At 36.4% G+C, this 13567-nt stretch overlaps 1 protein-coding gene across 2 annotated transcripts in view; it reads right to left on the bottom strand.

Moving 5' to 3' along the window:
• Positions 1-13567, bottom strand: part of CLCN5 (chloride voltage-gated channel 5) — a 210669-nt gene that overhangs the window by 56958 nt on the left and 140144 nt on the right. For both annotated transcript variants that reach the window (XM_036016675.1, XM_028522174.2), the window contains one exon: positions 370-516. In XM_036016675.1, coding sequence (XP_035872568.1) covers positions 370-516 — 147 coding nt within the window. The remainder of the gene's footprint in view (positions 1-369; positions 517-13567) is intronic.

The following is a 13567-nucleotide window of genomic DNA, read 5'->3' as shown; positions in this document are numbered from 1 at the left end:
ACATGCCTCAGTGACCCCATTCCATGGTATACTACTCAGCCAGAAAAAGGAATGAACAAATTGGATAAATTTCCAAGGAGTTAAGCTGAGTAAATAAAGTCAGTCTCAAAAGGTGACATGTTATGCAACTCCATTTTTATGTAATATTCTTGAAAATGAAAAACTATAGGAGCAGATAATAGATCAGTGGGTTGGAGATAGGAAGGTCTGACTGCAAAGGGAGTGTTAAACTGTTCTGTATCCTGGTGGTGGTGGTGGACACAATCTATGCATGGGTTAAAACTGACTATGCACCAGAAAATAAATTTTACTATATGTACATTTAAAATAATCTTTAAAAAGATAAATTGTCACCAGCAATAATGATACCTTCTATTTCTCCATCTAATGGAGGAACATCATCTCTCATGGAGAAATCCATAGCTGACTCTGGTATGTCCATCAGGTCTTCATCACTGGAGCTGCTCTGGAAGCTATTGAAACTCCCCTGTTGAAAGCCTCTATTATCCATGGCTCCTGTGCAGAAAGAAAAACAGGAGGCTTATTACAGTGACTTCAAGCCTCTTACTATTTATTATTTTTAAAAGTGTGGCAAATACACATAACATAAAATTTACCATTTGACCCATTTTTAAACTAGACAATTCAGCAGCCTTAAGTACATTTACATGTTGTGCAATCATCATCACTAGACATTTCCAGAAATTTTTCATCATCCCAGACAGAAACTCTGTACCCAATAAATATAATTCCCTATCCTCCCCCCAGCCCTGTATAAACTCTATTCTCTTTCTGTCTCTATGATTGGCAGATTCTGGATATGTCATACAAATATAATCATATAATATGTGGCCTTTTGTGTATGGCTCCTTATACTTCTCATTATGTTTTCAAGGCTTATTTATGTTATAGCATATATCAGTACCTCATTCCTTTTTAGGACAGAATAATACCCATTGTATGACTATACCACATTTTGTTTATCCATTCATCAGCTGATTGACATGTGGGCAGTTTTTACCTTTTGGGTTGCCATTTATCCTTATGTATTTCTTCATACTCTTATTTTGATAATATATAAATGTAAACTACTTAGTATATCCAGTTACCCTCCAGATGTAATGTATACCTTTACCATGTAGCTGATAGCAGTTTTTTGAGAATCATGCAAACAAACCAACTAAATGAGAGGGAATGTATACAAAACTTGTAGTAGTTCACAAGTAATCAATTGAAGAAACATTATCTATGCTTCTGAGTCTGCCAGAGCCCCTCACATAATATAGGTACATAGAAATATTGTGGGAAAGAGGCATACTGTGCCATTCAATGTTGTCCTCTGCTCAAGAAACTAATATTAAAGATAACACATTTTTACATCCCAAGTGTGAATCTTCAGATATGTTTTACTCAAAAAAATCTTAGTATATTGAATCAAAAAAACAGCATTACAGCCAACTTTAAGTGATCTACAATCCCCTCTTCAACTTTTTAAAATGAAATGTTGATTGAGAATCATAGCAAAGTTCTATTGGATTAGGCAAATAATATTCCTTTTGAGGTATTCCAACACTTTTAAGGAAGTTCTTACTGTACATTATCAGAATCATGTATGTTTAATTTGGTAAAAACTAAATAGAACACATTAAGCAACAGGCATGAAAAATTGGAATCACAGCAGATAAATTAAATAGTTTAAACATATACCATAAAGAATAAAGAACAAACATTTACCAGGTACTTATCAATTTTCAGGCTACGTGCTTAAAGTGAATACTTTCACTTAATTTTTCCAAAGATCTTATGCAATGGCATTATCACTCCTAGCAAAGGTAAGGAAACTGAAGCTCAAAGAGGCTAAGTAACTTGCCCAGTTGGTGTTTTGAAAAAGTTAAACTCTAAATCATGTGTTCAGTTTCACAATACCTCACTTGTAATAAAGAGACCAGCCTGACTGAAGTGTGAGTAACATTTATGAACCACCTACTATGTACAAATCATTGTGGGATAATAATACAGGTACAAAAATTATGCTAGAGCCCTGGCTGGTGTAGCTCAGTGGATTGAGTGCAGACCTGGGAACCAAAGGGTTCCTGGTTTGATTCCCAGGCAAGGCACATGCTTGGGTTGCAGGCCAGGTCCCTAGTAGGGGGTGCATGAAAGGCAACCACACACTGATATTTCTCTCCCTCTCTTTCTCCCTCTATTCTCCTCAAAAAAGTAAATAAAATCTTTTAAAAATGATGCTGGAAAAGCCAAATGAGATGAATATTGGGAGATCAAAGATTTGGGGGTTATTGATATCAAGGTGATGGTTGAAACCAAGAACAGATATTCCAAGGAACACCTGTCATTTACTTATGGATACGGTTGAATATGAATAAAAGAAATGCATTCCCAATACCCTTCCTTCAAATCCACAAATAACTTGAACTCTGTGCAGATGTGAAGTAAACAATAAGTTCCCCAGGAACATTACCATGCTAATATGGTGACATATGGTCAGGTAAAGGTATTAATAATGTACAGAATTACTGATCATAAAACCATTCCCTCAGCTACAAAAACTCTAATAATGCTATGTGGATCAAATGAGTCCTAGGACACTAAGAATCTGTGCTTTGTGGTCTTAGTAGAGCTCTTTCACTGCTTCTAATCCTTCATCCTTGCTGGACTCTTCCCTCTGCTCTATTCTGCTTCCTTCATTCCCCTCCTCCAAGTCCTCCTACAACAATGCACTTAAACAAATTCTCTGTCTCAGCTGCATTTCTAGGGATCCTGACCTACCACAGGATCCTTAGTTTTTTTCCTATTACTAACAACACATAAAAAATCCTGAATCTCTGTCTCCCTTCTTTGTCATCCAGAAAGAAGTGTCTTTATTCTAATTTTTTTAAAAAACCCTTTATTTTGCTCTTGATTTGACTGAGGTAGCAGCCTTTCCCCACGTTACTCGGTTTAATAGAAGCCCCACTCCTTATCTATAGGGAATATGCTCCAAGACCTCCAGCATATTCCTGAAACCACTGATAGTACCAAACCCTACATATATGTTTTTTTCTTGTACATACATACTTATAGTAAAGTTTAACTTATAAATTAAGCACAGTAAGAAATTAACAACAATAACTGATAATAAAGTTGACCAATTATAACAATACCCTGTAATAAAAGTTTTGTGAATGTTCTCTCTCTCTGTCTCTATCTCTGTCTGTCTCTGTCTGTCTGTCTCTCTCTCTCTCATAATGTATCTGGCAACTGAGATGGCTATTAAGTGACTAACAGGTAGGTAGCAGATACAGTATGGATACACTGGACAAAGGGATGATTTACACTCAGGGTGGGATGGAGCAGGACAATGCAATATTTTATCATGGTACTCAGAATGGTATGCAATTTAAAACTTATGTACTATTTATTTCTCTAATTTTCCATTTAATATTTCTGAACCACAGTTCACCATGGGTTGAAATGCAGAAAGTGAAATTGGATAAAGGCAGACTACCGTACTTAATTTTACACTTTAAGGAAACCTACTATCTTTAGCTCTCATCTCTGTCTCAGGCTCCAGTCCTGAATTCCAAAGAACTCCCCTTGACACTTCTGTTGCTACTTCAAACTTAACAGCATAAAAATGGGGGTGGGGGAAAACAGAAATAACACTAACTTAAGCACAAAAAATAAAATCCAAACAAAGCATGTTCCCTGCCCTCACCCTCCACATCAACTTTCCTTTTAAAATGCAGGTGGCATTAGAGTCAATATTTGCATTTAGTATTTGTCTAATTCTGGGATTTACTACATTCAATGAACCTATAAAAAGCATTTAATGTCAAGAATAGGTATTCCAGGTTTCTAGAAATCTTAGCTGAAAATAAGCACCATTTTAGTTGATGAGAATAACTGGGTCTAACAGGGTAGCACACCTTAAGCGGTTTTCTTTTTGTTTAAATTTATTAAATGCCCATGAATTCCATATAGTGACTAGCACTGAAAGGAAGCAAGACAATTTGTAAAATGATGCAGAATTATTTCCCTTTCTCTCCACTGTTTACCTCTCATTTGGGAAATGATTTAAAATACACAGTTCTAGCAACTCTACATTAGCCACACAAATCATAGAAAGAAAATGTATGGGGAGTCCAAAAATAATTTATATTGGCTGTGATATATGTCCTGTAGTCATATTTTCAGATGGGTATAAGTATTGTTCAGGAAATTCTTTAAAACAAGATAATGACAGTTCAAGACGAAGATTAGCAAAGGGGAAGCTGGAAAACTTACCAGTTTCCCCATAGAGATGTTTCAAACTCCTTCCTGTAACCCACTAACAGAGAACAATTCAGCTAAATTGAGTTGCTTCATTCCAAACATTTCCTGGAACAGCTATCTGGTTCACTGGGTTATAAAGTGCTTCCTTAATAAGTACATAAAATAAAGGATCAACTAAAGAAAATTAGAAGAAGCAAGAAAATAAAGCAAAACAGATGCTATAAATGAGAGTTCAACAAAGGAAATAAATACAATCAGTAAAACTCAAAGTGATAATTTGTCTGTGGATAATCCATTCTGGTACAGTCTTTGGTTTTATTTTTCAGATATTAAGTAAGTTCAAGACAAAATGTTAAAGCAGCAGAAAAATGAGGAAATCATTTAAACTTCTTTAAAGCTGAGATTTGAACCCTCATCTATTTGAACTCTAAGCTCAGTGGTCCTTCCATAATACTTTGGGGCTTCACTATGACATGGTGTTCTAGAAAATGGCACATCTGGAAAAAATCAAACCTCTAGATGACCACAAGCCTGATGCCAAATTTTATGGCAGGCCAAGAACAAAGTAAGGGGATTTTGATTTATTATCCCAATTGGTGGATTACGAATAGGGCTTGTCATATAATGGAGGCCTAGGGAACAGAACAATCAGAGTAAAAAGTTTTGGTGGATATTTGTGTTACACAGCTTAAATTTTCAGCTTAAAGGCACTGAAAGTGCCTTTTGTCACTTTCTTGCTTAAAATCATAAGTTGCTTCCCCACTGCCTATAGGTTCAAGTTTACATTTCTTTTCATGGCATTCAGGGCCCTATCAAATATAGACCTCATCTACCCAGATAGATGTATCTTCTACTAAAAATTTGTTATACTCCAATAGGCATGTACTTTTCTGCCTCCATGACTTTGCTTAGGACAGATACTCTATCTGGAATTTCATTCAACCCCTTATCTTTTTTCCAGACTGCTGAAATTCCACTCAGTTCATCTAGGGCCAGTTCAAACAGGCTTTTCCCTCAACATCCCTTTGTCCAGACATCTACAAGGTGGGGGCAAAAAAGTGAAATTATTTTCTGGAGGGTGGGCACCCTGTAATATAGGTTTCTCCTGCTAGGTGAGTGTTTGACAAACCCATCTGTATCAACGACTGGTGCTGTTGTAAGAGTCTGTGTTTGGCTTCAGTAATTTTTTAAGGCTCTTCCACTGTGTTTGCCCATTTCATGATGGGTGATTTACAAGCACACCTGCCCACACAGTGCTGAGTGTTCAGCAGTTTTTGACCAAAAATGGGCATGACCCCTGTGCCTCACTCTTCATACCCTATTCACCCCAAGCAACTTTTTTAAAAGATTTTACTTATTTTTTTAGAGAGGGGAAGGGAGGGAGAAAGAGAGGGATCAATGGGAGGGAGAAAGGGAGGGATCAAAGAGAGGGAAGCATCAATGTGTGGTTGCCTCTCTTGCACCCCACACTGGGGACCTGGCCCACAACCCAGGCATGTGCCTGTGGACTGGGAATCAAACTGGTGACTCTTTGATTCACAGACCAGCACTCAACCACTGAGCCACACCAGCCAGGGAAAAATATAATTTTTTAAAAGCCCTCAAGGTCACAGATTCTGAAGGGACACTGGAAAAAGAAAGACCCGAGGGAGGTGAGACAGCCATGCAAATATATACAAGATGGGTGTTCCAGGTGGAGGGACCTACAGTGCAAAGGCCCTGAGGCAGGAGTTTTCCTGGGTGTCTTCAGATGAGCAAGGAGGCCAGTGTAGTTGGAGCAGAGACAGCCAGGATTAGAGCTATAGAAAGTGAGGTCAGAAAGTTAATGAGCATAGCTGGGGGACCTATGGGGCCACAGTAACTTTTACTGAGAAGGGGGAGACACTGCCTCTAATGCAAATTGCTCAAGGCAGAGGTCTGGCCTGGCTCATCTCTGCATCCTCTTCAACATCTAGCACAAGGCTTTCACAAAGAAAATGTCAAGGTACAATTTTTTTAAAAATAAAAGTATGTCAAAAGATGGCATTTGTGTGCAGGGCATAGAGTTATAAATGCCCATTTTAGTCGCTATCTCAGGCAGAGAGGGTTCCAGTGGAGATAAGGTAGCGAATGTAGGGCCAGGTGGACAAATGTAGGCAGGAAACAGGTGGATTGCTGGATCAAAAATAAAAAGAAATAAAAAACAAAACATGAAGACTATCCTAAGTATAACATTGAAGGTGATAAGAAGTGGTACACACATAAAATCACCTTTTCTCTATCCACTATACTTTGAGCTAGTTGAGGAGAGGGTGCTAAATCTGTGTTCCTAAGTGCCTCACATTAAATGATAGCTCAGTAAATAATCTAGTTTATACTACAATTCCAGTTTTAGTTACTTTATATGGAAAAGCAGAAATGAAATGTTAATTATGGAGAGTAACCTCTGAGATGCCATAGAAGATGCTTATTTAGGAAGTGTGGATGAATCCTTAACCCAAGGTACCTTCTCTACCTGTCAGAATTGTGGTCTTCATCTGTGAGTCATCTTCACAGATGCGTAGGGGTTATGAGAAAACACAGGACTCAAAGCAAGCATTAACAGAGCAGCAGCTCTTAAACTTTCTGGTCTCAGGATCCCTTTAGTCTTAAAAATTATTGAGCAGCACTAGCCTGTAGAGTACACTAACCCAGTCCTCCAAATACTGGAGACACCACCCTGCCAAGCTTGAGTCTAGCAGAAAGGATTGTCGGCTACACCAAACATTAACTTTAGGTGTGCTCTTTCTCTGAAGAAACTATAGCCAGACATTCAGACAGACATTGAACTGTGAGGCCTTGGAACAGGGACCAGTCTTCCCCCTCATCTGGAGGCTCAGCTAGCACTACCCCCAATGGGAGACTGTTTTGTTCAGCAAAATGGGAATGGAAGGATCATAACTCAACATAATAAAGGTCATATATGACAAGACTACAGCCAATATTATAATCAATGGGTAAAAACTAAAAATGTTTCCCTAAAGAACAGGAACAACACAGGATGTCCGCTTTTACAACTCTTATTCAACATAGTGCTGAAAGTTCTAGCCACAGCAATCAGACTAGAAGCAGAAATAAAATACATCCAAATTGGAAAGGAAGAAGTAAAACTGTAATTATTTGCAGAAGACATGATACTGTATATAAAAAATCGTAAAGACTCCACCAGAAAAACTACTAGAACTAATAAATGAATTAGGTAAAGGAGCAGAATACAAAACTAATATTCAGGAATCAGTGGAATTTGTATACACCAATAATGAACTATTAGAAAGGGAAATAAGAAAACAATCCCATTTACTATTGCAACGACAACAAAAAATAAGTTACCTAGGAACAAATTTAACCAAGGAAGTAAAAGACCTGTACTTGGAAAATTATGGAATACTGAAGAAACAAATTGAGGAAGATGCAAATCAGTGGAAGCATATACCATGTTTGTGGGTAGAAAAAATTAACACCATTAAAAGGTCCATATATACTACCAAAAGCAATCGATAAATTCAAAGCAATTTCTATTAAAATACCAACTGCATATCTCATGGATCTAGAAAAATATTCCAAAAATTTATATGGAACTACAAAAGAGCCTGAATATTCTCAGCAATCTTGGGAAAGAAGAACAATGTATGGAGGTATCACTCTACCTAATATCAAACTATACTACAAGGCCACAGTAATCAAAACAGCATGGTACTGGCATGCATACAGATCAATGGAACAGAATAGAGTCCAGAAATAAACCAATGCCTTTCTGGTCAATTAATATTTGACAAAAGAGGCAAGAATACACAATGTGGTAAAGACGGTTTCTTCAATAAATGGTGGTGGGAAAACTGGACAGATATGTAGAGAAAAAAAATGAAAACAGACCACCAACTTCCAGCATACACAAGAATAAACTCAAAATGAATCAAAGACTTACAAGTTGCAAAACCATAAAAATTCTAGAAGAAAACACAGACAGTAAAATCTCAGACATTTCTCATAGGAATTTTTTGGCAATATATCTCCTAGGGTAAGGGAAACAAAGGAAAAAAATATACAAATAGGATTGTATCAAACTAAAAGGTTTTTTCACACCAAAGGAAACCATCAGCAAAATTAAAAGACAACCCACTGAATGGGAGAACATTAGCCAATGATACATATAATAAAGGGTTAATATCCAAAATATATAAAGAACTTACAGAATTCAACACTAACAAAACAAACAATCCAATTTCAAAAATGGGCAAAGGATCTGAAAACACACTTCTCCAAAGAGGGCATAGAGATGGCCAACAGACATATGAAAAGATGTTCAATGTCACTAATCATCAGAGAGGTGCAAATTAAAACCACAATGAATTATTACTTCATGACTGTCAGAATGACTGTTACCAATAAATCAACAAACAACAAGTATTGGCAAGGATGTGGAGAAAGGGGAGCTCCTATGCATTGTTGGTGGGAATGCAGACTGGTGCAGCCACTGCAGGAAACAGTGTGTTGATAACCTCAAAAAATTAAAAATGGAACTGCCTTTTGACTCAGCAATTCCACTTCTGGGAATACATCTGAAGAAACCCAAAACACCAATTCAAAAGAATATATACACCCCTATGTTCATTGCAGCATTGTTTACAATAGCCAAGATCTAGAAACAGCCCAAGTGCCTATCAGTAAATGAGTGGATAAAACAGGTACATTTACACAATGAAATACTACTCAGCCATAAAAAAGGGATTCTTACCTTTTGTGTCAAGATAGATGGACCTGGAGATTATTATGCTAAGTGAAATAAGCCAGTCAATGAAAGATAAATACCATATGATCTCACTTACGAATATATATCTCACATAGACACAGACAACAGTGTGGTGTTAGCTGGAGGGAAAGGGGGTAGAAGTAGGTGGAGGTGAGCAAAGAGGGGATAAAAGGGAATGGAAAGAGAGACTTTACTTTGGGTGATGGGTGCACAATGCAGTGTGCATATGATGTTTTGTTGAGTTGTATACATGAAACCTGTATGTTTTTTTTAACCAATGTCACCTCAATAAACCTAATTAAAAAAAGAAATATACAATCAAAACTCCTAAACAAGCTTTAACAAACTGAATATAGCATCACATTGAAAGATTTGCCTGATATAGAGGGTTTATTCCAAGGACAAAAGACTAATATCACAAAGAAAAGATCAACATAATTTATCAGATTGACAGATAAAATTTTAAAAGCCATACTTATCTCAACATATGTCAAGAATGAATTTTAAAAATTTACATTTATGCTGAATTTTTAATTATATTCCAGGCAGAGGATTTCTTTCTTGACATTATATAGAATATTTAAATTAAAACCAAGAATCAAAATATCATTCCCTTTAATACAGGAAGGAAATGATGCCTCCTCTTGGCAACTGTATTTAACATGGTACAAAAAAAAACTTCAAGAGAAAAAAAGTAAAGAATGTAGAGCAGGTCCTCAAATAACATCATGTTGTTCAAATATCATTTTGTTGGAACATTGATGACATGTCATTGGAAATTTACTCTTGTTTACCTCAGTTAGACTGTGGTAAAGTTAATTTTCTTATTCATTGTATTGCTTAAAGTCACAGAGCCTATCAAGGACATTAAGTAAGGACTTACTGTATAAAGGAAAGAAAGAAATATGATATTCTGATGTTTGGATTACATGAATGCATATGCATACAACTCTAAGAATATTAACTAAAAATAACTAAAGGTAATACATTAATTCAGAAATTATAAGGTAAATAGACAAAGACAACTGCATTTTGATGCACTACCATGGAACTAGAAAATACAGTAATTTATTGATGATAGAGACATAAACTCAAAACATATTACTTTAAAATTTGTAAAAGCTAAACCAGAGGGGGGAAAGGATGGAGTCTAAATATAGCAATAATGAAACAGATCCTAACTTGAATTATATTACATCTATATATTAATCTGAAGTCCTCATGGCATCCTTTATAAAACTTGAAACACTGATAATGCAATTCATTTAGAAGAATAAGTAGGCAAGAGTACTAGTGTGTGTATTTTCTTAAATGTAAATATAGCAAACTTATCCTGATGGATTTTAATCTTCTATAAAGAAATAATCATCAAAACCTTATGGAAATTAAGAATAGAGATTCCAGAAATACATACAAATGGTTATAAGAACTAATGGTTGATAAACCAAAAGCAACAGAAATACAAGGAAAAAATCACTTTTTACTAAACAGATGAGTAAACATATCTGCTAGATATCAAAATGGAAAACAATATATCAATAGGATTATAACATATACCACATTACAATAAATACCAGATGGGTTTTTAAAAGTTGATTTTAAAAAGAACATGGAATAGTATATTTATCCCAGATGTGGAAAATAGACAAAATTATTTCTGACTATGAAAAGATATAAAATGGATTAATTCATATGTACCAAAATAATTTTTGTGTCAGTGAATGTATGCAATAAAATAAAATGAAAGGAACAGAAAAGAACATAACTGTGTCATCACTGATGAAGGTAACAGAAAAGGTGAATACAAATATCCAAGTAAAAATCAAAGGAGGATTTCTGGTTTCTGAATGAGCAGGTAAGGACCTTGGAAGTAATCACTCTCATCCTCACAATGAGAAGAAAGCTAAACAAACCGAATATCAACAACTGTTCTTAGATTCATCAGAGAACTGAGGTCCCAAGACAAACTTACTGATCCCCCAAATTGAAGAGAAAGACAGGATGATACAAAGAATCACAACTCACATAAGTGGAAACCTCCATGGGAACCAGTACCAGGATAAGAGATAATTGAAGAACCACTGGAGGCTCAGTGTGGACAAGTTTGAGAGTTAAGAACTAGAGGGGGCCCCGTCTTAGGGGGACCCTACAGTTCCTCAAGTTTTACCTCCAGGAGCCCTACTCACAATGAAGACCAGAGAAAAAACCCCTTGGGCTTCCAGCAATGGGCAGGAAAAAACTCAACTCTAGCTCTCTCTAGTCTTCCTGTCCCACATAAGGGAAAACAAAACAAAACTGATAAGTACTTGTGAAGTTCACAGCTTGTAGTACAGATGCACTAGAAGACTCTAATCTAATCACAGGACAATACAACAGTCATCCCCCAGCGCCCCCCTCCCCCATACACACACCTTATTACCACATCAGTAACGCTCCTGAATAATAATAGGGGAATACAACTGCAAGAACTGCATGTCTTAAACCTTATTTAACAAGTCATCTCTAGGGAAACTAAATACACAGAAAAGACAAAAACAAAGACACTAGAGGAAATTTTAGCCTCTGACATATAACTATAGCACACAGTAAATACATCCTAACCCCTATCCAGATAAACAAAACCTCACATTAAAGGCCTATTTACCTCAATTACTTTTTTGACCTATATATCATGTCCAGCTTTCAACAAAAAAATTACAAGGCATACTAAAAGAAAAAAAAATGCAGCATGGACAGACAGAGCAAGTATCAGAACCAGAGACAATTATGGAGGAAATGTTGGAATTCTTACAACAGCAATTTAAAATGATTAATATGCTAAGTGCTCTAATGGAAAAGGTGTTCAACATATAAGAACAGATGGGTAATATAAACAGGAAACAAAGAAACTCTAAGAAAAATCAAAATGAGATGCAAGAGATCTGTAAAATAAATAATGTCCTTGATGATTCATCAACAGACTGGATACAGCAGAGAAAAAGAATCAGCAAACTTGAGGAAATGTCAATAGTAACTTCCAAAATACAGAGAATGAAAAATGAACAGACTATTAAAAACTGTAGGACAATTAAAAAAGATATAACAAATACATAATGGGAATACCAGGAGAAGAAAGAAATGAAGAGAAAAAACATGCTCATGCATCACAATGACAGGGATACGTTCTGAGAAATATGCTGTTCGGCAATTTTGTTGTTTGGCAAACATCATAGTGTGCACTTACACAAACCTAGATGGCATAGCCTACCATACACCTAGACTATATGGTATAGCCTCTTGCTCCTAGGTTACAAACTTGTACAACATGTTACTGTACTGAATACTGTAGGCATTTGTAACACGGTAGTATTTGTGTATCTAAACATATCTAAACTAAAGAAGGTGCAGTAAAAATATGGTATAAATAAAACATTAAAAAAGGTACACCTGTACACTTACTGTGAATGCAGCTTAAAGGATGAGAAATTGCTCTGGGTGAGTCAGTGAGTGAGTGGAAGTGAATGTGAAGGCCTGGGACATTACTGTACATTACTGTACACTATACATTATAAACATAGTTCGGCAAGCCCTCCCCCTGCTTCCTTCCTACAAGGTGAGAAATAGGACATCGAAGCTGTCAATGCTGCTCCATGAACAGGGATGTGGGCTGGAGTGATTGGGAATATGGAGGTGAAACTGGCTGGGTAAGACATAGATCACCATAATAATTGTCAGGAGGAATCAAAGGTAGTCTGAGGATCAGGAGCAACGAGAAATCAAGATGAGAAATAAAGGAACATAGGGGATTGTCAGGGCAATGTGGTTTTGGCTATTGAAGGTTGGAGTGGTGGTCAGACTAAAGAACTTTGTGGTATTCATAAAAAAATAGAGGTGTTTAACACGAAGGATATAGAACTAAGGACTTAATATTTTGACTGCGGAAATTTGATTTTAGTTCCACTGACCCTATCTGACAAAAGGGGGTCTTTCTGGCATTTAATGATAGAAGAAATAAAACTTATCTGTGTTTTATATAATTACAACTTGAAAATATTTCCAAAGTACAGGAACAGGCTGGCTTGACACTACCCCAGAAAGCTTTTACTTAAGTGGCTGTGGCCCTTAATATTTGTTATAATAGCTCCTGTATTTCTCTGTATTTGTAAAGGATCTTAGGTCCTTAACCAATAATTTATAGCAATGTCCTCTGAAGACCATCAATCTGGATCTGGGGGGGCCACTGTGTCCTCTGAACAAGTGGCACCGGGGGATAAGCTTCTCTGTCAAGAAAAAGGTTAGTGGCTGGCTGACTGGAATATAACCTGTGTATTCAAAAGTGAGTGCTGTGAATGAGGGAATCTACTGCAAGCCCCATAGATATTGCTTCCATCTGAGAAAAAAATTCCTCCTGAATTACACATCCTCCAATTTCTTATGGGATATTCACCTCTATTATAATCTTATGAGAGCACCATCATATATGCAGCCTGTCAGTAATAGAAATATCATTATGTGGCACATGGCTGTATTTAAAATAATAATGACTAG

Source organism: Phyllostomus discolor, chromosome X, assembly GCF_004126475.2.
Source record: "Phyllostomus discolor isolate MPI-MPIP mPhyDis1 chromosome X, mPhyDis1.pri.v3, whole genome shotgun sequence".
Lineage (NCBI taxonomy): Eukaryota > Metazoa > Chordata > Mammalia > Chiroptera > Phyllostomidae > Phyllostomus > Phyllostomus discolor.
Note: the sequence above shows the minus strand (reverse complement) of the source record. Positions and strands in the feature narration are given on the sequence as shown.